Here is a 26,704-nt window from a genome sequence, read left to right as displayed (position 1 = left end):
ATTTCAGCCCTCTTCATACATCTCTTTTCCTTAATTTCAGGTGCTGGTGATGACGTGCCACATCTTCCTGCATGTTTTAAAGAATGGAGTCTTGCCACTATCAAAGATCAACCTGCTAGTTTTTGACGAATGCCACCTTGCAATCACTGGCCATCCTTATCGGGAAATAATGAAGGTGAAATTGCACTGCATTGAACGCATGCTGTCAGTGTTAAGAGAGGGATGATGGAGGTCTCATTTAACTGTCACTCTACAGAAATGCTAAACTGATGTCAATTCATTATTATTGTTAATGTGAATGTGTTTAGTCCTTGAGATTGAACATATGCACTCTTATAAGCTTTCTTAACTGAATGTTAAGAGATGAGAACCCACCTCCTGAATTAAGAATTAAAATGATAGTTCACACACAATTCATTATTAGATATGAGTCTTATTTTAGTCTTTTTGTGCAATGCAAAAAATGCAAGCATCGTTCAACTGGCATCAGAGTTGTGATGTTAGAATAATTAGTTGTAATTTTAGCTGTGATAAACTGTATTTAGTAACATATTGAACACTGAAGTATTTGTTCTCTCAAAAATGCTTTTCCAAACCCCTGAGAGCTTCGTTTATCCTTGGAACACATATATTTGAGCTATTTTTCATGAAATCTAAGAACTAGGTTTTAGGCCCGTTCAAAGTTCAGAAAAATTCCAAAAGCATTCTCAAAACAGACCATATGCCTTAAGTAATTTATTTAGTATATTATCAAACTATATACATTTTTGTATACATGAAACAAAATGACGACATATCAGTATCTTCTATACAGACGTATTACAGGATGAGCCTGTGCTTTGTTTCAAAAAAAGAAAGTTGTGTACAGGCATCTGGGATGGTACTGTTCATGTCACTGCGCAGTGTCCCTAAACTGACACTGAGGGGAACAAACTGTTGAATTCATTATTTTTGTTTTATGTGTATACAAAAGTATTCTAGTTGCTTGATAAATTTCTGGTTGAACCACCGAATGCATGTTCTGTTTTGAGGATTGTTTTTGGTATCTTTCTGGACTTTTGTGTGTAAACTTGCTTTTTATGGAGGATGAGGGAACTCTACGATTTCATTTGAAATATCTTTGAGTTCTTAAGATGAATGAAGGTTTTAATTATTAAAGAGCCCCTATTATGCATTTAAAAAAAGTCATATTTTGTTTTTGGGGGTCTCCAACAACAGTCTGATTTTCATGCAAGGTCAAAAAACACATTGTCTTATAACATGCATTCATTTTTATCTAATTATCCCAACGATTCCTATATGATTCGTTCAGCAATTCATGTGTTTCCAAACCCTTAGCGCGATACTAATTTGAGCTGATTGGTCCGATGACCCAGTCTTTTGTGATTGGTGGACTGGGTTCAGCGAGAGACTGAGAGAAATGCGCACTACGGCTTAACAACAAGTAGTCAGAGTGCAGAGTGTATGTGTGAGCCCAATGCAGGAGTGCATTAAAGCAATGCAGTTTAACACCAGCATATTGCGCTATTCTCAACCACAAGTAAAACAGTGACATGCATTCAGTATTACTCCACACAGTGGCAAAAGAACTATTTTGAAATTTGACTGACGCACATGTTTAGGAACAGCTGGTGGTGGCCATAGCAATGACAAACGCCAGTGGATTGCAAGCTTGCAAACTCATTTAAATCCGTAAACAATGCAGCACACGTTGCATTTGCAACCTGGCTTTAGACGCGATATGAGAATATAAAGTTAACTAGATACAGTTCAAGCAGTTACAAGTAACAAAACACAAATACATAATTTGCAAGCTAGAGAAAACAAGGAGGAAACCATTTTTATCACACTTATTTACACTTGTGAAATGAAGGAGGAAACCGATCCATGAAAAATGTCAAGCTCTGACAAAGTCCCATACATCAAAAGTCTTTTCTGATCCTTCCTTTAACAAACGGCCGCTGAATCTCCCGTTGAAAGCATGTAGAATGCTGAAGCACTAGTCAGAAAAATGACAGGAACACAGGACAAGGCTGGGGCTATAATGCTGAGGTAGTTTTGCAAAAATAAACTTCAACTACTTACTCTTTACAGCCTCATCTTTGGGTAGGAAAAAAACACAACTTTCTCTCACACGCTGCACGGCCAGTCTGAGTCGACTTCTTTATAGATGAATCAATAGTTTTAAACATGGTACACTTTCGGATTTAAGCCTTAGTTGGATATTTAACTTCACTTAGAGCTGTTTTACACACTGCATGGAAGCTCAAGTTTAAAAACCTATAAGAGGGGCTCTTTAACAGAATAGTAGGGTGACCAGATTTTGCCAAGTAGAACTTGAGGTGGACAACACCCACCACCCTGCTACCAACCACTGATTCAAGCTTTCAATTGTATGATTGTGTCTACTCCAATTCACTCTAGAAATAGAAAATTTGAAATGCTGGCTATAGCCAATAATATTTTTATCATTCACCTGTATTTTATGGATTTTAAGGTGATTCTCTTTAGAAGATTTTCCTCTTTATAATGCTGTTATAAATGGATGGTTCATCCATTTTTAAAAAATCCTCTTACAAAAAACAAGATTTTGTAAAGAATGTAGGACATTGACATCCATATTGAGAACAAAACATATTATGAAAGTCAACAGCAATGTTTTTTCATCATTCTTTGTGTTTAGCAGAAGAAAGAAACTTCAAAAAACAAGTAGAGGATGAGTAAAAATAAATACATTTTGTTTTTGTGTCTGTGTGAACCGCCTTTAAATGGTGTTAATCATCTGTGCAGATTTGTGAAGGTTGCCCCAGCTGTCCTCGCATTTTGGGTCTCACTGCTTCCATTTTAAATGGCAAATGTGACCCTTGTGATTTGGAGGAGAAAATTCAGAACCTGGAGAAGATTCTTCAGAGCAATGCAGAAACTGCCACTGATCTTGTGGTGCTGGATAGGTGCGCTGCTTCTGCTTTCCTTAATAATGAATAGCTGCTTTTATTGCAGCTTGCAGAGCACAAAAGTTTCCTTGATTTATACAATAGGATTATGAAAAATGTTGATTGGCACCTGCTATAAAGCATTGTCTTGTATGTTTGTTGTCCAGGTATGCGTCGCAGCCGCGTGAGGAGGTGCTGGATTGTGGACAGTACCAAGATCAGAGTGGGCTCTCGGAGAGGCTTTTAAATGAGCTGGACGAAGCCCTCAGCTTTCTAAACGATTGCAACTTGTCTGTACATAGAGAAGATAGAGACCCCACGTTTATCTCCAAACAGGTTAGCTTTCATCTTTTTAAAGCGGCTGAACACTTTGTGTCAAACTACAGTTGTTTTGAATGTGATTTTATTTTATTTTTTATTTTTTTTCTAAGGTGCTGAATGACTGTCGTGCTGTGCTGACTGTGCTGGGCCCTTGGTGTGCAGATAAAGCTGCAGGAATCATGGTTCGGGAGCTGCAGAAATATATTAAACATGAACAGGAAGAGCTAAACCGCAAGTTCCTGTTGTTCACTGACACCATCCTGAGGAAAATCCATGCCTTATGTGAGGAGCATTTTTCCCCAGCTTCCCTCGACCTGAAGTTTGTCACTCCCAAGGTCATCAGACTCTTGGAAATTCTCCACGAGTACAAGCCTTTCGAACGGCAGCAGTTTGAGAGTGTGGAGTGGTACAACAATCGCAATCAGGACAATTATGTTTCTTGGAGCGATTCTGAAGATGATGATGAGGACGAAGAGGCGGAGGCAAAGGAGAAAACCGAAGCAAATTTTCCCTCGCCGTTCACAAATATCCTCTGTGGAATCATCTTTGTGGAAAGGCGATATACAGCGGTTGTTTTAAACAGGTTAGTCTTTTTCAGTACATTAGTACTGTACATCATTGAAAAAATGGTAAACTGTACAATATATACTATACAAGGCATTTCTTAAAAAAAATAGTTTTAGTATGTTTGTTTTAATGGTTCTGCAATGGAAACACCACTTAAATTCATTTTCTGAGAAAATTTTTCAACAAGGCTAAACTGGTAAATTTATTAAAATGTAATTTTTATTAAAAAAAAATCATTACTGTTTTGGAATATTTTAAAATGTAAGTGAATCCTGTTATTGCAAAGCTTATTTTTCAGCAGCCATAATTGCAGTCTTCTCATGTTCCTTGCTGATTTTCTTGTCTTACTAAGGTTACCATGATACTAGAATTTGCTACCAATTGGTAACGAAATTTTAATAATGTCAATTTCCAACAAACATTTAAGCTCTGTGGAGCACGTTCTTAAACAGTGCCGATTTGCCATTGTGTTTACGTGCTCAACAGAAAGACTGCGATTAGCCGTGAAGGTCATCGGTTTACAGAGCTCACCATTGTTTACTGTGTGTAACCACAGATAAAGGGACACTGGAGCATTTTAATGCCACGATTCAACAGCATATCGCTTTAATGTCAGCTCTTAGACAAACCAGCTGACTTGAAAAAGCTCCAGTGTCTCTATATCTGTGGTTACACACAGTAAACAGCAGTGAGTTCGGTGAACCAATGGCCTTCACGACCAATCACAGTCATTTCTGTTGAGCATGTGAACACAATGGCAAATCAGCGCTGTTTAAGAACGTGCTCCACAGCGAGCAACATTTCAGTACTGATTGGTTTTGAATTCCAGTATCATGACTACGTCTTTCTATTATAAGCATTGAACAGTTGGGCTGCTCAATATTTCTGTTATTTAAAATGTAAATATTTACATAAAAATCAAACCCCTTCGTTTTTTTCGTGATTGCGCAAATGCTGAATCCAATGCAAAATCAACAAAAAGTCAAAAAATTTTGCGATGCGGCAAAATTCTTAATTGAAACACAAAATAAATGCAAAAATTTGAATAATCTCGTAAAAAATACAATTCCAAACCATATAATCAAATTGCGATGAAATGCGAGTGATTAACATGTGAAGTCATAGCAAAGATGCGATTAGATATCCTGTGGCGCAAATCGAGTGAATAACACCGCACAAATTGGGGGTTTTGTGCATTGATACACTTCAGACTGCAAAAGAAACTGTAAGCAAACATCTAAATGGAGCAGTGGAACAGACAGAAAAGCAAATAGCTTACAAAGATTGAGATTGGTTCAAGGATGACGGCTGCTGGATGTGACCAAATTAAAGGACATTATTTGTGCTTTACATGTATGGCTGGTATTATGATCGATAAAATTGATAAATGATTTTGCTCAACTCTTTTCCTGCAATATAATTTTTTTTAAATGTGATATATATATTTTCTGTATTTTGTAAATTTGTGTCCTTCCTGAAAATCAGTATTATTTTTTTCTTAACAGTATTAAACAAAATCTTGCTGACCTGAAACAGCAAAAGCTGTATTAAAAGCAACATTTTTAATATGATTGTATTATTTGTTGTATTTCAGACTTATTAAGGAGGCAGGAAAGCAAGACCCAGAGCTGGCTTACATCAGTAGCAACTTCATCACAGGGCACAGCATCGGCAAGAACCAGCCTCGCAACAAGCAGATGGAGGTGGAGTTCAGAAAACAAGAGGAAGTGAGTAAATCTGGCAATCTTAGGCCTGGTTTCTACCTGAAACCTCATAAGATGTGTTTTCGTCAATCCATTAACAGGCTGATGACACTAAATACTGATGTAAATGGGATCTAAAGTGTTAAAGCTTCCACTTACCTCACTTCCAGAGGTTGACAGCAATGCATTTTGTTGTGTAAATACTTGCGGTCAGAAGCTTCCAAAAAACCTCAAAAGACAACACAGGGCTCGAAATTGCGACCATTTTGGTTGCATATGCGCCCGAAAATTAATCTATGCAACCTCATAATATATTTGGGCGCATTAGTGCGACTGCAGATAATGGTTGTAGTGCGACCTGTTTTGATTTTTTGTAAAAACGTGCTGAATCGCTCTTCCCTGCCGCTATATTGGTTCATATTAGCTGTCATTCACTCAAGGTATTCCGCTGTCAGATGACAGGGAAGGAGCTTTTATGACCACGGGAAATGCAAACGGCTGAAGAGTAAAAACTTAAAGCACACAGGTTTGCAAACCCCACCTAAAGTTGAGGCGCAGATGAAAGCGATCATGACATGTCACGTGGTGAATAATGATCCGCCAGCTGAGATCATTCGAGTACGCACTTCTTGGAGAAGGCGCCCGAATCTCCATGCGTTGCATTGTGTTCAGCGCAAATGTCCGCTAAAAGTCAAATCTAATACTGTACATATCATCGCCAAAGAAGCTCGCCTTTACTAAGTTTACACTGAAACTGCGGCTCATAACAAAGACCGGTATTGCGCCGATGGTTAGCGCAAGAATCTTGCGCTGCCAGCTCATAAATTGGGTCGGCTGACTCGCCTGCTTTCCACTAACACAGAAAGATGAAGATCAGCTCAGACTGAACCTTTAAATTGACACAAACTGAAACCAAAACTTTTAAATAGTAATAGAAGTGAGACTTTACTTACTTTCTTTTGTCTATTCTTTTTTGAGGTGTATATTATTTTTTATTTATTTACTGATGACTGCTTTGCAGCTTTCAGCATTGAATTTAATTATTTATTATAATCTTTTGTTTGTTTTTAGCATAAATATTATTCATTAAATTGACATGCATAGAAAAACAGCAGTACAAAATAAATATTTCTTACTGCAATGCTTTATTTTTGTTTGATGCAAACTATACAATTATTTTTCATAAAGTAACAGACTTTTTATAGCAGATAACCTACATTCATGCACATTCAAGGCAGTATCATAATGAGAAATGTAATTCATTGTTACTATTATTGTCATTTTTTATCATCATTTATATTCTATGGCCTAATTATTAGACATTCCTTTTGGAATTATTGCTCACAAATATCAATGTCTTCGCAGCATTAGTTAGATAGTTGTTTCTGGTTTTTGTCAGTCCTATTAATGTTGTTTTAAAATACAATAAATCCTTTAAAAAACAATTTGTAGCTGTGCTCATTCATTTTTGGTGGGTGCTCCTAAATTTTTTCTGGTGCTCCTAAAATTTTTTTGGTGCTCCTAAATATTTGAAGTTGGGAGCACCAGTGCTACCAAGTAAAAAAGTTAATTTCGAGCCCTGCAACATATGTTCTTTAAAAAAAATTCAAATGTCTTGTCTGACACATCAGATCACTGAAAATACGTTTTATTACCAAAAGGTCCATGCCCACTTTATTAGCTTGTATTTCTAACTCTTCTCTCTGATTTCCATTACTTACCAGGTCTTGAGGAAATTCAGAGCCCATGAAACCAACTTGCTCATTGCAACCAGCATTGTGGAGGAAGGCGTCGATATCCCAAAGTGCAATTTGGTCGTTCGGTTTGACCTGCCGACAGAGTACCGGTCGTACGTGCAATCCAAAGGTCGAGCCCGTGCTCCAGTCTCCAACTACATCATGCTAGCAGACAGCGAACGGACTAAAACCTTCCAAGAAGACCTCAAGACCTACAAGGCCATAGAGAAGGTCAGCAGGCGCAATGAGAACTATTTTCAGAAAGAGGATGTGTGTATTTTAAAATGTGTCATTATAAGAGTTGTACATCTTTCAGATCCTCCGAAATAAGTGCTCGAAGTCGGCTGAATGCAATGATTTTGAGCTGGAGCCTGTGACCGATGATGACAATGTTCTCCCACCGTACGTCCTGCGCTCAGAGGACGGCGGGCCTCGTGTCACCATGAACACTGCCATTGGGCACGTCAACCGGTCAGTGATTTTCCTTATTCAAAGACAGCAGTGTTGTCATGTCATATGGTTAAATGTATTTCTGTGTTGTGCAGATATTGTGCGCGCTTGCCCAGTGATCCGTTCACTCATCTCGCTCCGAAGTGTAAAACTGTAGAGATGAACACCGGAGGGTATCGATCCACACTCTTCCTACCTATCAACTCACCACTCAGAGTTCCTGTCACCGTGAGTTCTGCACAAAATTTTTATTTATTTATTGGACTAGAGGCCGATAATGAAAATGGTCTCCCACCGTGTGTTCTGCTCTCAGAGGATGCAGCCCTCATGTCACTATTAACACAGCCATATGTCATTAATATGACATAGAAGCTAGTTTGCAAGTAGTTAAAGGAATAGTTTATATGGGTGTCAAAATAAATTGTTTCTTCAATGCATCACGATGCAGACACAAACAGTTCAGTATCGGTTCAGTAATAATCATAACGGTATTATACATACGTCATTTATCACATTTGCGTTTTATGGCAGTTGCTTACTATGACGAGGGAGGAGACCTTGAGTAATTAAATTGCTTTAACTACTTTAAAAACAGATAACTGTGCACAATTTTACTGCTTGTGAGTTTGCTGGACAGTCTTTCACTCTCAGTCTGTTGCTCGCTCTCTGTATCCCCATTGACCTGCTGGCTTATTCGTGAGGTAACGTTGTATCTCTTCTCTGGGCTGTTTCAACAATAATGTTACTTGTGGATCCAGACATGTTTTCTTCACCACCCCATCGTCTATAACTGATTAGCTGATCGCCGCGGCTGTTTAACATCAGTGTCTGTGTCAGATTGCTGAACAACGCCAGAGTCATGCTGACCATTTAAGCCAATCACAGCTTTTTTTGTTGAGCACGTGACCAATCATAGGCGTTTAAGAACTCGCTCGACAACACTAAAAAAAGCAAGCGGGACAATATTTACATTTGTTTATTTGCTTTAAAAGCTCATGTTGTTCTGTGCATGCACTTAAGTTTTGTTCACATTCACAAAGCGTTTTGTTTGAACAGGTAAAATTTAAAGTACAGTACATATATCTGTCTTTTATTAAAGGACAAAAGAATATATAAATTTAAATATATTAATAAATTATACATTTAAATACAATAATGATTGTTTTGCTAAATAAAATATCAAATTGCTTATGGAAAGCATCGTCAATGCATTGTAATTTACCAAGATATCCAATTGAACCAAATCAATGGCATGATAATCGTAACCAAACCGAACGGTGGGACCACTGTAGGTTCACACCAGTAATAGTTCACATAAGCAGTTGCTGTTTTGTTTTGCTTGTGCTTATCGTTGGCGTTTATACTGTATTTTCACTGCAGATAAGCCAAGCTGAGTATGCAAAATCACTTCCGATATTAGAGGCACATAATGAAACTCGCCCTTGAATTTTATTTGATCTGCAGTTCCTCTACACAACTCACTCTTGTCGACATTTTTGTAGTCACTATTGCTTTTATCATGCAGCTCTTTGCGTTCAGATGCCAAAGAAACAAACAGCGCTACATTGGAAATATGTGCTTGTCTAGACCATTCAGTATTTTATCGCCACCAAGTTTTAATTAAGGCTGATTTATACTTCTGCGTCAAGTGCACGCGTAAGCTCTGGTGCAGCCTTCGCGCAGCTGCATAGGCTTTGCCTTGGCTGATGGTGACGCTGACTCGCACCTCTCTAAAATTGTAGCTACACGTCGCAACGACACATGGTGCAAGCTCTGTGATTGGTTGGCTTGGTATCGCTGACGAGACTGGGCAGGACCGAGAGCTGCGAGAGAGCTAGTGTTTACAAGTGTCGAATCCAGTGACGAAGCTCCAGGTGTAAAGTTTTGTTTTGTGTTTACCTTATGATTTAAACTGTTGCAGGTCTGCCGGTTCCTGGCTCTGAATGAGCGAGTTTGAGCCACTTGTACATTAAGGTAGCATTCACAAAAAACAAAACTCCAGCGAAGAAACTCGCAAAGCAACACAAACATCACACAGAAGTATAAATGCATGGCATGTTCCCTGGGTCACGCCGATCACTTGACGCTGAAGTATAAACCAGGTTTTACTGTTACTTTAAAAGTTCAAGGCACGTTAACAAAAGTGCCAATCTCATTGGTCAGCATGTTTTAAATGTGGCGCGTCAAATAAAAACGAGTCTGACATGCTTTTTTTTTGTAAAATGATGCTTTTATACCTGGTGTTTTGCGCGTTTAATCATGAGGCATTAAACATCGGTAAAAAGCGTGAGTGAAAATCACTCAATGTGCACAAGACTTTAGACTGATGTTCTTATATTGAACACAAAATCAGTAAAAAGTTTATTTTTAATTGCTAGTTAAGGAGTGACATCTAATTGTTCCTCCTTTTCTTTAGGGGCCAGTAATGAATTGTGCAAGACTGGCTGAGAAAGCTGTCGCTCTTCTCTGTTGTGAAAAACTCCACAAAATTGGTGAGCACGAAGAAGTCCAATTATTCAAGATGACTTCTGAGACCGAGAGTGTCTGACTGGTGCATATTGTTCTTGTCCAGGTGAACTGGATGATCATCTGATGCCTGTGGGAAAGGAAACTGTGAAGTATGAGGAGGAGCTGGACCTGCATGATGAAGAGGAGACAAGCGTGCCAGGAAGACCAGGCTCCACTAAACGGAGACAGTGCTACCCAAAAGCCGTGAGTGTTGTCACATTTTTAGTCATTTAGAGTGATTTTTCAGAAGTGTAATGTTCTGATTTGGTGCTCAAGAAACATTTTTTTTCATCATGTTAATATTAGTTTCTAATAGTTAATTGTACTGCTTAATTATTTTTGTGTAAACTCTAGTGTTAAGAAATACAGAAAGTCTTCAGTATCTTGTATGATGTTTTGTAGATACCAGAGTGTCTGCGGGGTTGTTACCCTGTGCCAGAGCAGCCTTGCTATCTTTACGTTATTGGGATGGTCCTCACCACCCCTCTACCTGACGAACTCAACTTCCGGCGGAGGAAGCTGTATCCACCAGAGGACACAACCCGATGTTTTGGCATTCTGACAGCTAAACCAATACCTCGGGTAACCGCCTTTAACATATCATCACTTTTGAAGAAAACCTTGCAAAGATTTGAAATTAGAATAAATCTAAATATTTCATTGTCCTGGTATTAGTTCACACCCCAGTAATATTTGCTCACCATTTAATTACCCTCAAGTGGTTCCTAACCTTAATAAGTTTATTTCTGTTGAACACAAAGATATCATTGCTAAACAGTAGCCATTGGCATAAATAGTAGGAAAGAAATGAGTTGAGTTGTACTTGTGCTTTTTCAGGAAATTTATCTTTGACTCAAACAACACATTTGTACACATACAAAAAAACATGATGTAACATTTACCGAGATTTAAAAGCCATTCAAGTTAATTTGCCATTTAAAATGCTAATGGGACACTAGTATAACTGACTTGTTGTATTAATTACTTTTACACAAAGGCTTCCCCGATGGCAGTACTTCATACATTGGAATTAAAACATGATTTGGATCATTTGCTGTTATTTGTATGTTCCTAAAAACCAACAACTCCAGGGTTTTTTTCTACCTGCTTGATCAGACCAGTGGTTCAGATTTTCACTGGCCCTGCCAAAAAAAGTACTAAATAGCTATTTCTTAGCCACATACTTTAAATAATGTATCAAAAGCCAAGTATAATTGTATACATACACTTTTTATTCATTCATTTATTCTATTGAATTAATCTATTTTAAAAAATGTTGGCTGGAATTATGCATTATAGGCTTAAATTATAGAGAGAAATAACAGATGAACCGGTGTTGTGTTAAGAAACGCACCCTGCTGTAAATTGTACCCCCTCTGAAATTAGCATATATTACCCTAAATTGATTTAAACTAGTAATAGAGTTATGACATCTAATGACAGTGACTGAAGTAAGGTCCATGAATTGAATCCTTACCTTACAGAAGATATATATTTAAATCAATAAATAGATTAAATTTAAAATACTGTTTTAATCAATTATGGCCTTCATTTTTTATTTTTTTTATGTAGACTGATTATACTAATAAAAGTCTATAAAGGAGGTGCGTGCATTTTACCACAGGGTTGCATTTCTCTCCACAACACCAGAACTGCAGTCAGATCATGAAGCAGATCAATGTTAATTTTTCTTTCGAGACGTCAGTGCAGAAATGAACAAAACAATAGGCCTAATACAAAATATTATAAGATTAAAATATGGATTATAAGAAGGTAATTTCGCACATTTTCCTAACTGATAAACAGCACTCGATAATATTTAAGCATGCTTTCACTGTCGTATTCCACATAAAACGCACATTTATCATTCCACCGTACTCATAATTCTCTCTTCATATGGCTGTTACTCAACAATAATACACTGTGATATAGCCTGGTTTGTCAGTTTGTTGGATCATTTTGTTTTCCCACTACAATCGATCCGCTCCAGTTCGTTTTAACTTACTGGGCAAAACAAACGTCTGGGCGTGAAAGCACCCTGTATTTGCATGCAATTGACAAACAGTCGCAACCAAATTAAACTTTAGTGACACGGCAGCACTAAACCATACTGCTAACTGTCTCGAGTGTCTCGCACACTGGCCCCAGGCCATCGGGCAGTCCTTAATTTCGAGCTCTGAACTCACTGACTGCAGTGATGTATACTAGGCATATACCATCAAAGTCTTTAGCCCCTTTCACACATTCAGACTTTTCCGGAAAATTACCGGCTTTTTGAAAATACCGGTAAATTCGTTCTGGCTATTTTCCGGAAAGAGAAGTTGTAACATTACCGGTAATTTGCCGGAATGCTGCGCTGTGTGAATGCAGAAGGAAGATTGCCGGAAAGAGCGCGTGCATGTCTAGAACATGCTGACGTGAGACACCTGCTTTAGCCAATCAGAACAGTCAGACGCATTCACGTGCGCGATTTATGAGAATAAGAGCCTTTGAATATTTTTCCAGACACCTTTAGCTCCTAGATGTTAGTCAGATAACGTTTCTATGTTCCTTCTTAATGCTAACTGTGTAAATAATTATCGATAAAATGTTTATAGTAATTCGTTGTTTGTTTACCTTCAAGCTTTGCGTGTGCCTGTGAGCCCCCATAGCGCCAGCACACACACATATCATGAACATCTCGACATGCGAAAGTGTTCCTCTATATGTTTTCATTGGAGTTGTACTCAATACTGATCCATCCAAAGAGTTTTAATGTAGTCAAATGTTTACAAACACAAGCGCAGCCGTTTAGAGGTCATTTCTGGTTAATGATGTCAGAATTTACCGGTATTTTGGAATGGATGTGTGAATGCTCTTTTCCTCGCCTGTGTGAACAGCGCTTTTTTGAATTTACCGGTAAAGTCGTTCCGGAAATTTTCCGGATATTTACCGGTATCACTGTGTGAAAGGGGTTATTGGCTGACAGTTTCCAACTTTCTTCTGAATATCAGCTTTTGTGTTCAACAAGAAAATTAATTCCAATATGATGACAGCATTTTCATTCTTGGGAGATCAATCCTTATTAGTTTTGAAGATGATAAATATCATGATCTTTTTTCCCTCCCTCAGATCCCTCATTTCCCTGTGTACACTCGTTCTGGTGAGGTGACCATCTCCATTGAGCTGCAGAAGTCGGGCTTTAGTCTAAGTGCGGAGCAGCTGGAGCTGATCACACGTCTGCATCAGTACATCTTCTCCCACATCCTCCGTCTGGAAAAGCCAGCACTAGAGTTTAAGCCTGTAGAGGCAGATTCTGCCTACTGTGTTCTACCTCTCAACATCGGTGAGTGTCGCAGTCTTGTCTGAGATTAAAGTTAATCATTAGTTTATTATATTTTTAGTTTTTTTAGGATTATTTAGACCTGCAACAAATCTGTCAAATATTTGTTTTATTATTTGGACAAAAAGCCAGTGTTTTTGTTCTGTCATTTATTGAGCAAGCATGTGCGTTCCAGATCTTATCCATTTTTCCATTTAAAATGTCAGATGCTCTTCATTTAGCAATAGAGACTAATTAATATTACAAAACATCTGTTTATTTTTATTTGTTTCATTATTTATTGCAGCTAGTGATGGCAATATTGGGACTTTTATTTTGAGAGCTGATTATTTTTAGCTATTGTATTCAAATAAACTATATTTTAATACTTATAATCAGGGTATCCACGGGGTCGTAAAGTTTTAAAATGTCTTAAATCTCAAAAGCAAAATTTTAGGCCTTAAAGTCTTAAATTCACTGAAATATTGTGTTGTAGGTCTTCAATCTTTTTTTTTTAACAGGTCTTAATTTTCCTTTGTTCAATGTTCAAGAGTCCATCCAATAAAATATCTTTACAGTAACATTTGTTTAATAATCCTCTATTTATTTACTGCTGAGGATACTGACCTGACCTATATTTTTGTATTATTAAGTTATTAATATTATTGACTGAAGTAGTTGACAGATTTGTTTTGTTCTTTTCTTGGTAAGGGTTATCGAGTTTGTGAATGGATATATTTGAAAATTGTTGTAAAAAAATTTCAAACTAAATTATAGAAAATCTTCTCTAACTGGGATATTGAAAAAAACCCTTAGCATTTAGCCCTGTATAAGTCTAATTAGTCATAATTTTTGTTGTTATTTTTTTTTTATTAACAGATTTGTTAATATTATTTGTTATTAACAGATCATTTTGTCTGACTTTAAAGTGGCACACAAGGGTTAAAATATTTTTTAAATAATATAGTTTTAGCCCTCCTTTTAATTTTTTTCATTTTCAAATATTTGCCAAATGATGGAAATTAGCCATAGCAAGGACATTGTCACAGTATGTCTGATAATATTTTTTTTCTTCTGGAGAAAGTCTTATTTGTTTTATTTCAGCTAGAATAAAAGCAGTTTTTAATTTTTCTAATACCATTTTAAGGTCAAAATTGTTGTCCCCTTTAAGCAAATTTTATTTGATAGTCCACAGAACAAACTATCGTTATACAATAGCTTACCTAATTACCCTTAACTGCCTAGTTAACCTAATTAACCTAGTTAAGCCTTTAAATGTCATTTAAGCTGTATAGAAGTGTCTTGAAAAATATATAGTAAAATATTATGTTCTGTCATCATGGCAAAGATAAAATAAATTAATTATTAGAGATGAGTTATTAAAACTATTATGTTTATAATGTGTTGAAAAAAATCTTCTCTCCTTTAAATAGAAATTGGGGAAAAAAAATAAACGGGGTGGCAAATAATTCAGGGGGGCTAATAATTCTGATTTCAACTGTATATCAGCCATCGGCTACCCCTACTTCGCAATACACTGGCTGTATAAGCTGTATTCAAGCATTTGTTTCAGTGATATTCCAATTTTTTTTATAACTGGTGTTCTTTTCAGTTGAGGATTCCAATACTTTGGATCTGGATTTCAAGTTCATGGAGGATATTGAAAAGTCTGAAGCACGCATTGGCATTCCAAACACTCAGTACACCAAGCAAAACCCATTCATCTTCAAATTGGAGGACTACCAGGATGCTGTCATCATTCCAAGGTACAAAACATACTCGAGTCTTATTGCTGTTGTAATTAAGCAGTCATTGATGATTTATACTGTGCTTTTGTTTTCGCTCAAGTTGAACCATGGCCTCCTTTCTCATTTTCCTCCTCTCAGGTATCGTAATTTTGACCAGCCGCATCGGTTCTACGTGGCTGACGTTTACACAGACCTCACCCCGCTCAGTAAATTCCCCTCTCCAGAGTACGAGACTTTTGCCGAATACTATAAAACCAAGTACAACCTGGACCTGTCAAATGTTAATCAGCCCCTACTGGATGTGGACCACACATCTTCAAGGTAGGAAGGAAAAATTAAAAAATACTTCATGGTATGTGTTTTTCTTTTTTTATAAACCCCCAAAAATTCATTACATGTCCATGGTGGTCTTTTCCTGTAGATTGAATCTTTTAACTCCCCGGCACCTTAATCAAAAGGGGAAAGCCCTTCCTCTCAGCAGTGCGGAGAAGAGAAAGGCCAAGTGGGAAAGCCTACAAAACAAACAGGTATTAACTGTCGGAAAGAATTTGCGGTGATAATTATGAGCCATCATACCTGAATTAAGTGTAATCACGCTGAATAAATGAGTGCTTCCTCCCAGTGAGAGTGGTAATGGTCGAACAAAGGTTTGATTCATATCAGATAACTTTTTTTGGTTTGTATTTTTGGTCTATCTTCTTAGATTTTAGTTCCGGAGCTCTGTGCCATTCACCCCATCCCAGCCTCTTTGTGGAGGAAAGCCGTCTGCCTTCCCAGCATTCTCTACAGACTTCACTGCCTTCTGACGGCCGAAGAGCTGCGGTCTCAGACAGCCATCGATGCTGGCGTAGGGGCTCAGACCTTGCCTCCTGATTTCAGGTCAATTAAAAAAAACATTACACTTATTCCTGCTTCCAAACCCTAGTATACTTGTGGCCTGTTTCCACTGAGTGGTACAGTACGGTACAGTATGGGTCACCTTCATCAGGCTTGCATTCCCACTGCCTAAAGGGTATTTAAAAATGGCGCTTTTTTTGTGTTTATTATCCTGCTTGTATATGCACTAGTGACATTTCTCTGTAAACCAATAGCATTCAGCTCCGCCTTTTGGTACCCTTTTGTTGTGCTAGGTACCCTTTTAAAAGGGTACCCAAAAAGTGGTACGGTACGGTTCACTTTATGGTACTTTTTGACAGTGGAATTTAGTTTGATTGAGTAACTATTATAGTTTTTATAAAGTGTTGTTTATATTATGAAATGGGAGATTTTAATGATTTTGCTGGAGAAGAGCAACGGTTGTGCTTTGTAAATATTTTCATTCGCAAAACAGAACAAATGATAAATGAAAAGATGATCACTTTCAGTGTTGCAGCTAACATGTAATTTTATATAGTTCTTTTTGTTTATTGATAAAATCTCTTTTAATGTTTGTGCCGACACTAGGCATGGGCGGTTGTAAGACTTTGACAGTATGATAACCTTGGATAAAAATATCACCGTGTGATTACTGCTCCAAATTAGGTTCCTTTTAAATGTCTGGGTAAAAAGCAACATTTAAAATATTTTGGATCAGTAGCTTAGTAGAGTTTTTTTTTTTGCTGGAGACACTGTTTTCCTTAGGAACGATATAACAGAATAATTGTTCAATTTAACAACATAAAAACGGTGGACCAATTAGAGCGGTTTTGAGACCAACTGCAACTTGACATAGGAGTGCAGTCCCCCCGCCCACCTAATTGATTGACAGTTGCGTATAAACTTGTCTTCGTAGTGCAGTATAATTAAATCAACTAGACAGGATGTGCGTAAAGCAACCGGGAATAAAAGGTCTGTCCAGTTTGCTTGGATCATCAATCATCATCAAATGTGATCAAGAGTGAGTTTTACAAGTTTAAAATGTTTTCAAACAGTGCATGTGTGTAATGAATTACAGCGATTCACTTCAGATTCACTTCATCAGCACACCCACGTATCTGAACAATTATAAAAGAAGAGGCTTCAATCGTGGTTTGTGGACGTTAAATCAGGTTTATTTTGTACATTAACATAACAGATGTCCATACAGCAGTGGAGATTAAACTGCGTCCTGTCAAATTTGTGTGCAAAAACAGTGCAAAGCTAAATGCGCGCGCTGTGTGTGTGTGTGTGTGTGTGTGTGTGTGCGTGTGTGAACTTTGTAACGACATTGTGTGTGTCTCATCGTTGCAACTCAACAACAGATGCATCGAATACTCGTTGATAAAGTTCTGACTTATTTCTCACAAATGTTACGTGAGATCTTCTTCATCTCTCTTGTCTGTTGTCTGAGGCAGCCAAGGGCGGAGACTGAGGCACGCTGACAGGCATGTGGCAATGGTAGGCGGAAAGACTAGCCTTAAAGGCCCATTACATAAAAACAGCAGCAAGCTGTTTAGAGCTATAAAAATACAAACTACTGAAAGCTATTATAAATAATCTGATGTGGGTTTGGAGCTGAAACTTCACAGATTCTTTTTTAATTCCGGAAAAAGGGGTAACCTAGGTGCCCTTTAAATACATTTTCATTTAGTCATTTAGCAGATGCTTTTGTTCAAATCGACCTTTCAATTCAGCGATTCAACAAAAAGAGGCAATACACACAAGAAGTGCTAATTATACAAAGCAAGAAGTTTGTGCTCAGAAAATTTAGGCAGGGTTTTGTTTTTTGTTTTTTCACACTTATAAATGCACAATGTTTTTTTGTGCAATGTTGTTTTTTTGTTGTTGTTGTTATGGAATGATTGTAAAAATGTGTCTGGTGCAAATGAGCAAAAACTGGTTCAAATGTTGGTTAAAGTGTCAGAGAGATGGTAGTAGGGATTCTCCGATGATATCTCGCCTTACCTAAAATAATCAAATTGGGATGTAGCATTCATGTAATGGACAGAAGCAGCTTTACGGAAAAAATTAAATAAATAAAACAGACAAAAATGGTAAGAAAATGAATAACAGTGCAATTTGGAAACATTGCTCATGTGTTGTTGCGCTGCCAATGCATAACCCGGGCGTGCACGTGCATCTTTCTCTGCTTGTAAACTCACAAACAAACACTTGCGATCGGTTCATGGGATCGGCCAGATTAACAAGTATCGATCGAGTCATGAAATGTACTGATCTCCAGCCGATTAATCGGAGCATTCCTAGATGAAAGTGTGTTTTCTACAGGTAGTTTGTTAAGCCTGTCACCTGTTCGAGGCACACTCAGAATTTGTAATATTTAAGGCTTGGTTGGTGTGTGGTGAGGTGCGTGAGAGAAGAGGGGTTCAGGTGATCTCAGAATAGATGGGATTTTAGTTGTCGTTTGAATGATGTCTGTGTGGATTGCAGATAACACCTACATGTAACATCTACAGAAAGTCAGGTGTTGGATTCAATTTCAAGTTACTATAAATGATTAAGAGTTACTGCCTTTAAAATGTTACTGTTCAGTCAAAGTGCTAAGTATAATAATCTCATTCAATGTTGACCCCAGGTATCCTAATTTGGATTTCGGATGGAAGAAATCCATCGACAGCAAGTCTTTCATCTCCTGCCCCAGTGCATGTATGGAAGAAGACGACGATCACTGTAAACTCGGCACAAGCTCCGATTCAAACCACACTGCCCCCGAGAGCTGCAGTATGGAGGTCTCCCAGCCTCCAGACGGCGCTCTCAACACACCAGATGAAAAGCTAGAAACCCTCGCTCTCCCTGTGACTGATCTAAACAAAGACTGTTTCCCAAACCTCCCAAACGGCACTCAGGCCGACAGCGACGACCTCCCTCACAGAAGTGACGTTTGCCAATGCTCTCAGCTGGGCCCTCTGGAGAGAGACCTATCAACACAAACCACTACCTCAGTTTCAGTGCGGCCCTCTCCAGCTGGAGAACCACAGCCATGGCCCAGCGATGAATGTACAGGCAGGAGCTCAGATCTCTGCGACCCACATGTGAAGAAACCTACCTCAAAGCATTGCCCTAAATCGGAGACGGCGACTAGCACCGCAGCACCTTCAGAAACGTCATCAGAGGACTGTAGATCAGCCTGCGCTGGTCCAGCCTGGGATTCGCCCAAAACCCTGGGCCCGAACCCCGGGCTCATCCTGCAGGCCCTGACTCTCTCCAACGCCAGTGACGGCTTCAATCTGGAACGCCTGGAGATGCTGGGCGACTCTTTCCTGAAACACGCCATCACCACATACCTGTTCTGCACTTACCCTGACGCCCACGAGGGCAGACTGTCCTACATGAGAAGCAAGAAGGTGAGATTTTGTCAAGTTAAAGGAATAGTTTAGCCAGAAATGAAAAATAGTCCATAATTTACTCTCCCCCAAACCATTCTCTTTGTGTCGGTTTTGTCTAGTATTTTTCTGACACAGATATAGTAGTTTTAAATTTTACCCTGGATCTTCCATGCTACATAATGGTGTAAGATAGATACGTTTCATTTGAAACCTCCAAAAGCACATTTTGATCTGTATTTAAAACAAAAATATTACACATTTTTGAATTATAATTTCCAATCACTGACTTCTGGTGGAGGCCGAATGCATGTTATGTATCACTGACATATACTATGGGATTATATATAGAGTTTATACGGTCATGGAAAACCTGGAAAAATCGTGTAATTTTGACATGGCATTTTCCAGGCCTGGAAAAGTTTTGGAAAAACAGAAAAACCCACAAGGTTTTGGAAAAGTCATGGAAATTACATTTAGTCATTTAGTAGAAATTTTTGTCCAAAGCGACTTAAGCTGCGGTCACAATAGAGCTTGTGCTTTCAAAATTCTATGGCGCTGTGAAAAGGGGTGGGGTTAAACTATATGATTAAACAGTCGTAAAAGTGAAAGATTGCTCCATATTTTAAATTGCTTATTTTAAATGATCTTCTATTGGTCTTACACAATCACCTGATATGATTTCGCAGATAAGAATTCACAAGCTTGAACTTTAGAATGCAGTAAAATGTAAAACTTTTCACACGTGTTTGTGTTTCTGGGCTGCCGCATTAGCATGCCTATGAATGAAAGTCTATGAAGCGAAAAGTGCAGTGTGATCGCGGCTTCACCTATTACTAATTTAACAAGCTAATAAGATTATCTAAAATTAGATTGACAAATATCTGTTGATTAGAATGGAGGTTAGTTGTTTTTACTTGTTTTATTTTCGTGGCCAAAAACATGCTCTCACATTATTAGTGCTGTTTAAGCATCATCTTTTTTGCAAAGATATAAATATAAATTGAAACTATTGCGTGTTTTTTGATATACTATGAATACAGTTCACGACTTGATATGTGTGTGCATATATTTTTTATTTAATTAAATTTTAGAGCCTTAGTTACACAAAACAATGTTATGTGCTCTTGTGTTATGTACTCAGCCTTCACTTGTCAAAAAAAAAAAATGTTTAATAATATTTTTCTGTTGAACACAAAATAAGTTAATTTAAGAGATGTTGGAAACCTGTAGCCATCAACTTTCAAAGTAGTTGTATTTCCTACTATGTAAGACAATGGTTACCGGTTTCTAACATTTTTCAAAAAATCTCTTTTTGTGTTCAAAAGAAAAAGAATAATCTTTATGGTTAGAAACCACTTGAAGGTGAGTAAATACAGTAGGGCTGCCACTAATCGATAAACTGATAATTGATTAATCTAATGATTATTTTTTTGATTAATTAATTAACCGGATAAAAAACAAGAAAAGCATTCATTTCCAACACTTTATTCAAAAACAGAACTACAATCTTTAGAAAGTGCATTCATGTTGCTCTTTGAACATCCCTGAGCTTTTATAATAACAATTAAATAAAAACTAACTAGGTAGTTTTGTCCTGTTTTCAATCCAGGTATCTAAAAATAATTAAATCAAGATTGATACGAGACACATGAAATAGCATAGGAAATTATGTCTTGTTTTCTGAAAAAAACACCAAATGAAGTGATTGTTTGCCTAAAACAAGCAAAAATATTTGCCAATGGGGTGAGAAAAAATAATCTTAATGAGATGTAATCTCTAACAGAAGTTTTAAGCATCACTTAATTTTCTCATTCCATTTTCTTGTCTTGTAATCTTGATTTAAGATTATTTATTTTTTTATTTTTGTCTGGAAACGAGACAAAATTACTTCTTAAGAAAAGCCTATTTTTGCAGTGTAGCTATAAATCACAAGCTTGCTCATCATGCCATCAACTACCTGACATTCCAATTCACAAAAACGTGTAAGTGTATTTGTTGTTTAAAAGATGGTATAAATGATCTCTGTAACGTGAGATGGTGATCGCCATATTTTCTTGTGGCTGTACAAATGCCTCAATCATAAAAACGGAACATGCAGGATTCAGCACGTAAATTCATGGTTTACTCCCAAAATACATGCAAGTATGTTCATTCCGCGCTCAACTAAAGCATTTTTTATTTTTTGTAATCAAACGTCCCTACGTTGCACGACACAATGAATCGACTATGAAATTTGGCATGTCTTTTAGTAATCGTTTTTTCTTATTTAAGCGATTCGTTGATGCAACCCTAAATTATAATAAGTTATAATTTTTTGGGTGAAACTATCCATTTAAGATGAATTAGCCCTGTAAATTGAGAACTTTATTCAGTCATAGGTATGCTTGAAAATAATTCCCCTCTTTCTCGCACTGACCTACAGTTTATTCCTTATTTGAACTGATTACTTAAAAAAAAAATGATGATAACTAATGGATAATTTGCGTCCTAAACTGTGTTTGGTTTTCATCACACTTTACAATTTTTCTGTGTTTTACTTAGAAGAAAATAATTTAACTTAATTCACTGTTATCATTTAAAAGGTTAAAGGTTACATTATCAATGATTCATAAATAATTATTCATCATATAAAGCAAATGTGCCTCTTCCAAATGTTTTGAAAACCATTTCATTCATATGGATCCATATGTCCTTGAATAACTTTTAGGTGAATAGACTTTCAATTGAGTGAAAAAAAAAAATTTTGATTAAAAAAATAAAATCTTTATTTGGGTTGCAGAAAAACTTTTCTTATTAGGCTGGGTAAGTAAATGATTAAAGATACTAACTTAAATCTTAATGATGTAGTGAACTACACTGTAAAAAATGCTGGGTTCCATACAATTGCTTCATGTTGTCCCAAAACAAATTGATTACGTTGTATAAGCTTTACAAATTTAAGTAGATTGAACATAAAACTATTAAGATGTCCCAAACAAAAACCATAAGAATTGTGTTGTTTCAACTCATTTTAAATAAGTAGTTTAAATAAGCAGCAAAAGTCATTTTTTCGAGTGTATATAGTTTGCCTCATAATCATTACCAGTTGTTACTAACTTTACATTGTGCTAATTTAAAAACTGATTAACTACTTGTGACTTAATGATTGATCAAAAAAACTCTCTCTCTGATATTTCCAGGTCAGCAACTGTAACCTGTATCGGCTGGGGAAGAAGAAGGGTCTTCCGAGTCGAATGGTGGTGTCCATCTTTGACCCGCCGGTAAACTGGCTTCCTCCAGGCTACGTCGTGAATCAGGACAAAAGCAGCACAGACAAGTGGGACTCAGATGAGGTATGAGTCAGAGAGCATCTCCGCTTGTTTACCCGAACGCTCCAGTCCAGCTTAACCCAATATCAACATGCATCTTCATGCACAATTACAAATCTGTTTACATGGCTCTGTGCCTTCAGCTGAGGAGCATGTTGGCAGCATGTTGGCAGCATAGAAGTGCAGATCTTTTTGTCTCCACCACTAGGGGGCAGGTGGATCCTTTCTGGGTGAAACTGGCCTGCAGAAGAGACAGTAGAATGGTTTTGTGCAGTTATTTATTTTCCATTAAAAATGTTAGAAATAATCGGTTCAACAGGGTGTGTGTTTAGTGATTTATAGATTTATATATGTGGTAGAATGTCTCTTGGGTAATTCCTTACAAAGCTGGTTACAAAAAAAAAAATACTGGAATTAGCAGTAATGCAAAAAACATAGGTGTAAGTTAGGCATGGACAGATAACTGGTTTAAAGGTTTATCGTGGTTTAGGCAAAGTCAAGGTTAAAAAAACACAAAAATTTTAATGTAAGGGCTTTCTCTGTGTGTTTTTTTATGTGTTGTAAAGAAATCTGTTTTTTAAACTAATTAAGAGAGCAGAAGTCAATGATTTATTTAAATTATTTAGCCTGATATGTTTACTATTCCAAAATATTATAAATGTTTCCTAAAATAAAATGTTCTTTGATTAATGGGGGAACGTTACCCTGTCATTCAAAAATAACTTATTTTAGAGCAGTAATCACAAAACTGTGAAACCGTGATATTGTTTATGCGAGGTTATCATACCATCAGAAACTTATACTGGCCTATGCCTAGTAAATATGTAATTACATTTTTTTTTATAACTGAGTAATTAAAACATATTACAGTAATGGTCCCAGTGCTCCCATTTAAACAATGTGTAAACTAAAAAGGAAGATTAATATATGTCATCTGTCATCCAAAATATAAACCAAAAAATTATATAATATATTATTTATTTAACATTATATATATTTTTGACATTTGTATATTAATGATTTCAAGTTTAACTTAATTTGAAGTAGACTGAATAAAAGTATGAATAAAAAAAGTATAAATTAAAAATTCATGATTAGGAGAGGCTTACAGGTTATTTTTATTTTTAACAAATTAATGTTATTGAAAAAATCCTGAAAAATGCATTACAAAAAAGTCTATTTATTTATTTACATTTTCCTTAAGAACAAAATCAGCATAAGAATGATTTCTGAATGAAATGATTTTTTCTTTTTGCTAATTATATTAATATTATTACACAATAGGGCTGCACAATACATCATTTCAGCATCGATATCGCAGTGTGCACATCCAGAATAGTCACATCATAGGATATGCAATGCTGAGTCTGAATTAGGCATGGGTTATGGGTATAAGTTTGTGACGGTATGTTAACCTTGGATAAAAATATCACAGTATTGTGATTACTGCTCTAAAATAGCTTCTTTTTAAATGTCTCAGTAAAAAACAACCCATTTCCCTGCCTATTTAACATAATATACATTTCATTCTACAATTTTCAATTTACAATTCACATTTATAAAAATTTTGGATCAGTAAACATGTCAGGCTAAATAATACAAATAAATCATTGACTTTCTGCTACGTTCATTAGTTTACAAAACACATAATACAACCCATTATAAACCTTACATATACAAAAAATACACCTTACATATACAAAAACAGCTTACAAATACTTTTATAATGTATATTTATTAAATTATTTATACAGTAAAGACTTTTGCAGTGTTATTTTACATTGATTATTCAAATTTTGTACTTGAGTACTACGTGACTGCCATGAAAACCAGAAAACACTACTTATCACGCTTCTCTTTTTGCTCTTTTGTATTTAGCTATGCTTGTAATGTGTTTATTACATTACATGCATAATTAACTTCCCTATAGAATTATCCCAATCAATCTAATTGAATAAATTCTTTCCAAATAGCAGTTATCTAGTCATCTGGTGAAATTGTACACACAGTACATCGCAATATTAATCGCAATAGTCTGATTTTTTTCAATTTTATGCAGTCCTACTACACAATATAGATATGTGTCATTTATTTTTAATTTAAATGCAACCCTCGGGAACAATTTGTCACATTCTAACAACAAAAACAATATCGGTCTGTAACTTCTGATAGGTCGTGTAAAAATCACATAATCCAATATATCGTGCTATTTAAAATATCTCCAGCCCTTAAGCAAAAACACATTTCAAAGGCGCCTAAAATATGTAATATATTTTAATAAATATAAGCCGCCGTTTTTTCCATCTGTGTTGACGCATGTGTGTTGTATTAGGACATGTGCAAATAAGAGTCAGAGAAATGGAAAGAGCTCTGCTTCTGGTTTCTAGCAGGCTCTGGATGGTCTGGCTCTGTGTGTTTTGGGTCGCTCTGTGTGGTACGGGGTGTGTTTGTATGGTCTGACTGGACTGAATTCGCCGTGGGTGCTGTAATTTTAAGTGTCACTTCCATGTATTATTACAGTATTAGGTGTCAAGGGTATTAACATTTTAATGAATATGCAATAGACGTTTGCTCATATGCTCAGAGTTATGGCATATGAATGATTAAAAAAAGATTTTCAGCTTGCGAATCACATTAGATTGGATGAGTCATTGAGTTGGACTGAGTCTCTCGCCTCTCCTGAGCAAACATAATACTGTGGTTGAACTAAAACACTTTTAATTTGTAATCTTTGCAAATCTGTTGTAGATACTGAGCTTTGGCTTTTACGTGGCTCTTGGACTCGGTGTTCTTTTTGTGATGTTGTTTGTTTGGTTTGTGTTTGTGAGCTGTTAGACACTCGGGGAAATCTGTTTTTGTTTCTCTGAATAAAAAATTGGCCTGTGGAAAAGCCAGCAGGGATGTGAAGTCTAGAAATGTGGCAGATTTACATGAGCACAGCAAATGGAATTTAATTAAATATACATACGCAGACATAAATCTAGCCTTTTCAAGTATATATTTATTTAAATTTATTGTACATTTACTTCAATCTTATACTTGTGCCTTATTACAATATTTAAAATAATTGTTCTTATTTTAAGTAATGCATTTAGAAATAATACCTTTGAAATCATAATATTTAATACATATTTTAATATTTATTTCGTGATGTTTTTTGAGTTGAGAATTTTTTTTCTGTTTAACTTGGCCAGCAAAAAAACGCTTAAATATTGTAGTAGATTTTCATCAACAAATAAGTAACATTTACTAACCTCTGTATTTATTTATTTTTCATTGTTAAAATGTACTTTAATGTCATGTTTAAGCATTGTTTTAAAATCTTTATTAACTAACATTTGTCGTAAGAAATTAGCAATGCATAAAAAAGATGAATATGTAATTAAAATAATGAAATCTTGTTGGTTTTTATAAAAATGATTGGCCAACTGAAAAAAAAAGTGATTATAAGAGTTCTAGCAATATTACATATTCTAGCAATTTTCACAAGTGTGCTTAAAAAATGAATACTTTATATCATTGTGATAAATATATTCAAATATAAATATTATAACAAATGTATAACAATTATTAATAATTTAAAAAAATGTCAGTCTAAAATGATAATTTATAAGAGTTTATAATATTGTAGTACAATAATGGTTGTTTGAAAATTATAAATGTTATAAAATGTTTAGTTTTATAAATATTAATTGTTTTGGAAACAATTTGTCAGACTTAAATTATAATATTTAACAGTAAATAGAAGTAATATTAATGGTTGTTTAAAAATTATAAATATTATAAAATTTTTGTTTTATATTAATTATTTTAGAAAACATAAATAATTTTTAAAAGTCAATCATATATAGTAGTTGTAATAATAATGGTTGTATAAAATGTTTAAAT

General features: G+C 36.0%; 1 protein-coding gene and 1 long non-coding RNA gene across 9 annotated transcripts in view; one reads left to right on the top strand and one right to left on the bottom strand.

Annotated features, from left to right (window-relative positions):
- dicer1 (dicer 1, ribonuclease type III) overlaps positions 1–26,704 on the top strand; it is a 57,259-nt gene that overhangs the window by 17,854 nt on the left and 12,701 nt on the right. For all 8 annotated transcript variants that reach the window (XM_005158665.6, XM_021467115.3, XM_005158666.6 and 5 more), the window contains 18 exon segments: positions 41–175; positions 2,791–2,951; positions 3,101–3,269; positions 3,365–3,837; positions 5,416–5,548; positions 7,249–7,491; positions 7,577–7,731; positions 7,806–7,938; positions 10,127–10,202; positions 10,283–10,422; positions 10,621–10,800; positions 13,330–13,543; positions 15,132–15,285; positions 15,406–15,588; positions 15,689–15,794; positions 15,971–16,146; positions 18,758–19,526; positions 22,688–22,840. In XM_005158665.6, the coding sequence (XP_005158722.2) occupies positions 41–175; positions 2,791–2,951; positions 3,101–3,269; positions 3,365–3,837; positions 5,416–5,548; positions 7,249–7,491; positions 7,577–7,731; positions 7,806–7,938; positions 10,127–10,202; positions 10,283–10,422; positions 10,621–10,800; positions 13,330–13,543; positions 15,132–15,285; positions 15,406–15,588; positions 15,689–15,794; positions 15,971–16,146; positions 18,758–19,526; positions 22,688–22,840 (3,753 nt within the window).
- Positions 20,980–26,704, bottom strand: part of LOC141378552 (uncharacterized) — a 109,689-nt gene continuing 103,964 nt past the window's right edge. Inside the window, exon 5 of the long non-coding RNA XR_012393339.1 lies at positions 20,980–23,057. This is a non-coding gene — a long non-coding RNA (uncharacterized lncRNA). The remainder of the gene's footprint in view (positions 23,058–26,704) is intronic.

This window comes from Danio rerio, chromosome 17 (genome assembly GCF_049306965.1).
Source record: "Danio rerio strain Tuebingen ecotype United States chromosome 17, GRCz12tu, whole genome shotgun sequence".
Lineage (NCBI taxonomy): Eukaryota > Metazoa > Chordata > Actinopteri > Cypriniformes > Danionidae > Danio > Danio rerio.
The sequence above is the reverse complement of the archived record's forward strand: the minus strand, read 5'-3'. Positions and strand labels throughout refer to the sequence as shown.